Source organism: Trichechus manatus, unplaced genomic scaffold (assembly GCF_000243295.1).
Source record: "Trichechus manatus latirostris isolate Lorelei unplaced genomic scaffold, TriManLat1.0 scaffold00305, whole genome shotgun sequence".
NCBI classification, from domain to species: domain Eukaryota; kingdom Metazoa; phylum Chordata; class Mammalia; order Sirenia; family Trichechidae; genus Trichechus; species Trichechus manatus.
Window position 1 is genome coordinate 724741 of NW_004444241.1, and position 4540 is coordinate 729280.

The 4540-nt window shown below is 55.3% G+C and overlaps 1 protein-coding gene across 1 annotated transcript in view; it reads left to right on the forward strand.

Moving 5' to 3' along the window:
• Positions 1-3994, forward strand: part of CARMIL3 (capping protein regulator and myosin 1 linker 3) — a 17650-nt gene extending 13656 nt beyond the window's left edge. The window contains exons 34-41 of the mRNA XM_004390497.1: positions 1-146; positions 501-632; positions 1286-1352; positions 1452-1541; positions 3208-3326; positions 3410-3590; positions 3741-3851; positions 3969-3994. The exon at positions 1-146 is cut by the window's left edge and continues 2 nt beyond it. Of these exons, the coding sequence (XP_004390554.1) occupies positions 1-146; positions 501-632; positions 1286-1352; positions 1452-1541; positions 3208-3326; positions 3410-3590; positions 3741-3851; positions 3969-3994 (872 nt within the window). The remainder of the gene's footprint in view (positions 147-500; positions 633-1285; positions 1353-1451; positions 1542-3207; positions 3327-3409; positions 3591-3740; positions 3852-3968) is intronic.
• Positions 3995-4540: the final 546 nt, after the last annotated feature.

Genomic DNA, 4540 nt, shown 5'->3' on the forward strand with positions numbered 1-4540 from the left:
CCCCACCCCCGACTCAGGAGAGCCCTCCCAGCCCAGACCACCCCAGCCTCAGCAATAACTCCTCCCCCTGCTGGAGCCCAGAGGAGGAGAGCGGCCTCCTCCCTGGATTTGGAGGGGGCCAGGGACCTTCCTTCCGCAGGAAGATGGTAAGTAAGGCAGGCAGGGGGTGCTGTGACCATCTTCCCCTTCTCCTGCCCGAGACACGTAGCCCACCTCCCCACCCCCACCCAAGGCAATGAATGAGAGAATTCTAGTATTTCTAGGGAACTTTGGTCATTTCAATTTCCCTGTCTTTGAGAGTGAAAGACATGGAGGCCCAGAGCATGCTGGGGGTGCTGTATGCAAATGAGGGCGGTTGAGGGGCTCCTGCAATGAATGGTCCAAGCGAGGCTTCCCCAGGACTCAGGGCTTAGTTAGGGGATGGGGAGGGGGCCTCCTGCTGCCAGTGGAGCCCTTTCTCCACCTGGAATCGTGCATGTAAACATGAGACCTTGTTCCAGGGCACTGAGGTGTCGGAGCCAGGGGAGGGGGGCCTGGCCCCTGGGACATCACAACAGTCAACTAGGGTACACGGAGTTGCCCTTCCTGGGATAGGAAGAGCCAAGGGTTGGAGCTTCAACGGGAAGCGAGAGGTAAGGGGATCCTGGGGCAGGGAACTGAGGATCCTGCTGAGTTCCTGTCTACCACCCATCCCTCCCACTGCCCCATGGGTGGTGGTGCTTCAGTGGAGAGAGCAGATGCTTTGGCGTTAGAAAGTGTTACCAGCAGCCGTGCCCCTACCACAAATTTGCCCTGGAATCCTGGATATGTCACTTAACCTCTTGGAGCCTCTACTTCCTTGTTATGAATGAGGCCATAAAAATACCTCTAGAGCTACATTTCCCAAACTTTGGTGACTTAATTTTTATCCTTTCCACTTACACCACCACCTATATTATTTTTATATAATGTTTTCATTTAAATCAACTTTTTTTTTTTTTTTTTACTTAGTCTGGATCTAAGCATTGTCATCTTTAAAACTGCAGGATTTTTGTACTAGTTATGTTTTATCTACTACACATAAAATGAACACCTACCTATTAAGATAACAGTTTTTTCATTTGTGAATCAACTTAAACCAGTTCTTGTACACCTAGGGTGGCATCGGTGCCCCTCTTTGGGAAACACAGTCTGAGTATCTAGTGACTAATGACATGAGATGCTAGAGCAGAAGCCCCTTGTCAGCTGCAGGGGCTGTACTCAGGGAGGGGACTTTCCTTATGACCTGACTCAGCTGTCCTTTCAGGGCACGGGCCCAGACCTAGAGGAGAGCACCCAGGCTTGGCAGAAACGGCGCTCTTCGGATGATGCAGGTATGAATGGCTGCCCTCACTCGCTTCCTTTGACCCCTTTCTCAGGGGTCCCTCCTAATTTGCCTTTCCCTCTTTCCCATCCCCCACTTCCACTTAAAGGGCCTGGAGCCTGGAAGCCCCCACCACCACCCCAAAGTACCAAGCCAGGCTTCAGCGCCATGCGCCGAGCAGAGGCCACATGGCACATAGGTATGGAAAGCCTCTTCTCGGGCAGCAGCGCTGAAGGCCCACCGTGTGTCCAAAGAAACAGAAACGATGGCCCCTGCAATGGGGAATTTACAACCTAGGTGGGGCAGTGAGAAGTCAACACAGTGAAAATGTTTAAGGATATTTACAAAGCTACATCTGAAAGAGATAAAACAACCCAAGCCAAAGAAAGGTTCTACAGAACAAAAGTGGCGCCTTCCCCTCTCCTTGCCATAATGCTTTGTGGATGATTCAGGTGAATCCTCTAGAGAGTATGTCACCTCTAGTCACTGTCAGCAGAATGGCGCCCTCTAGAAAGAAGGCCACTCTCTTCACCTTAGCTGGAAAGAGGGTAGACAAGCCAAGAGGCTAGCAAGTGCCAGCTATGCCAGGCCCACCTCAAATATTCCAACCTCCTCCAAAAACAATTCACCAACCCATCCTCAGATCACTCAGAAAGATGCCACCAAGAAGGGCACCCATGAGCAAGAGCCCTGGCTTAGAAGTCAGAAACCCTGAGTATTAGTCCCAGTTCAGCTACCCACCAGCCATGTTGACCTTAAACACATCACTTAACTTCTGCCTTCATGACTCTGGAGGAATAAAGGGGAGAGAGCTTATTTCAGGTATGACACTTCTCTTCTGCTGGGATCAGGGCATCTTAGGAGAGAACCAAAGAAAAGCTGGTCAACTTAAGTTCCTGCAGACCTGGAATATGGCCCTCCAATACTATTGACATGGACAAAATCTCATAGACATAGATACCTACTCACCTGCCCCATCCCCACCCATCCAGGCCAGGGCATCAGAGCTGGAAAGAGCTAAGAGATGAGCAGGTAGGTCTTGCTTGGGCCTGTGCACATGCTCCCCCTTATACCATCCTGCACCATTCTGCCCTACTACTCCCTCCCTTGTAGTCCAGAGCCAGGCTGGGCCTGAGAGGCTTGACAATGCCCACGATGCTGCCCCATCCTCTAAGGCCAACCCAGCACTCAGAGCATCTTTGCTGATTTTCCCATCCCACTCAGAGAATAGCTAAGCCATCCAAAGTGGGGCTTCATCCTTCATTTAGGAGACCACAGCAGTCAGAACTTACACACACACTCACCTTCTGTCAGCATCCTCCAGGCCTCTCTTTCATACACCTCACAGATACACACATAGACAACACACTCAAGGTATCACACACTCAGGCTCAAGTTGTATAAAGCCATGGAGGTGGGAGAGTGGGGTGCCAGGGCACCTCTCCTCGTGGCTCTCACCGTCTCCATCAGACTGGCAGATGGAGTTCTGGGAATGCCAGGCTGCAGCCTTGGCAGGGCCTGGGACACTGCGGTCCTGGATGGGCAGCCATGCCTGTGGACCCAGCAGGCCCCAGGCCCTGGCTCTGCCCTAGCAGGAAAGGGCTTAGGGTCCTGCTCTGCTAGAGGGGCAGCCAGGCCACAGTCGCCTCCAGAGGTGATGGGCTCAGGACGATCCTGGAGACCAAGGGCTAAGGAAATGTGGGAGCATAAAGGGGCACTGAGGGCAGAGATGTGGGAGCAAGTGGGCTTGGAGGGGAAAAGTCCTGGCATCCAGAGCTTCATGGGGAGAGGAGGCCGGGGGGGAGGGGGGAGAGGGTATGCAAGAATGCCTTTTCCTGCAGCTTCTTCCCTCTCTCCACCCCCAGCTGAGGAAAGTGCTCCCAACCACAGCTGCCAGAGCCCCAGCCCAGCCTCCCGAGATGAGGAGAAGGAGAAGGAGTGGACCCTATTCCCAGAGAGGACAGTGCCAGCTAGGAATGCCAAGGTGAGAGCTGGCGAGGTGGGTGAGGAAGGCACCATCACAAGGCAAAGGGACTAACTGAACCAGCATCTTCCTTCCTCTGCCAGCTGCAGGAGCCCCCTTTAGCTCCACGGCCACCCAAGCCGGTGGCTGTGCCCAGGGGTCGCCAGCCCCCCCAGGAGCCAGGGTGCAGGGAGGAGGCCGAGACTGGGAGTGCAGCCCCAGGAGTGAACAAACCCCGGCTGAGGCTGGGCTCACAGCAAGACCAAGAGGAGCTGGAGACCCAAGGTCTGCCACCCTGGCTGATGGGGAGAAGGGAGCTTCAGAGCACCTCTGGGACCTTGCTGCACGCAAGGGCTCCCCTTCTGGGCGTGGAACAAGTGATAGCCCCAACTTGTGGGCACTCATGTGCCACGTCTGCCTCAACTGTCATTTAAGGGCCCCCTGACCCGGGTTGCCGGACCACCCCACTGAAGCCCAAGAGGACGCGGCAGGCACAGTCCTGTGACAAGCTGGCGCCTGATAGGAGACAGCCTCCTGACCCCACAGGTGGTAGTGGGGAGGGTGAGAGGCGGGGTTCCCTGCCTACCCATCTGTCTAGCATGCCCACCTATGACTGGCTCTCCCTGCCCAGGAAACAGCACTCCCTGAATTTGTCCCCAGCAGGAACCAGTGAGCCAAGAACAGACTGACAGCCACTGCAACACCCTTCCTAGCCTTCCTCTCTACATGTGCCTCACAAGGACTCAGACCCCCACTCACCCCGCACCCCCAGGCTTCTCTGCCAGCCCCCCAGCCCCACAGTGGCAGGGCTGGTGGAGGGAGAGCAGGAGGTGGGGGACAGAAAGGGAGGGAGCAGCCTGGAGAGAGGGCTGCTGACTGCCTTGCTCTGCAGAGAGCTTGGGGTGGGGGCCTGCCTCCTCCTCTGGGAAGGTGGATCTCTGTCCCTGTAGCCCCAGGAGGTTCTCTCCCTACTTGTACAGAATAAAAAACAAAATCACTACCTGCCTCAAGTCTCTACTGCCTTCCCCACTCACTGCCCCCACCTCTCACCACCTGCTCCTCTTCCCACAAGCCCCCAGAGCTTGGCCACATTCAGGGAAAATGGAGGAAGGCCCCACGGGGATGAGGCTGAGGGTCTGAGAGGAGAAGAGGGGAAGGGGCTTTCACAGAGCCCCAGAGAACTGCCAGATGGGAAGGGACTCACAAGTCCCTGAGCCAGGGTGGGTGGTATATGC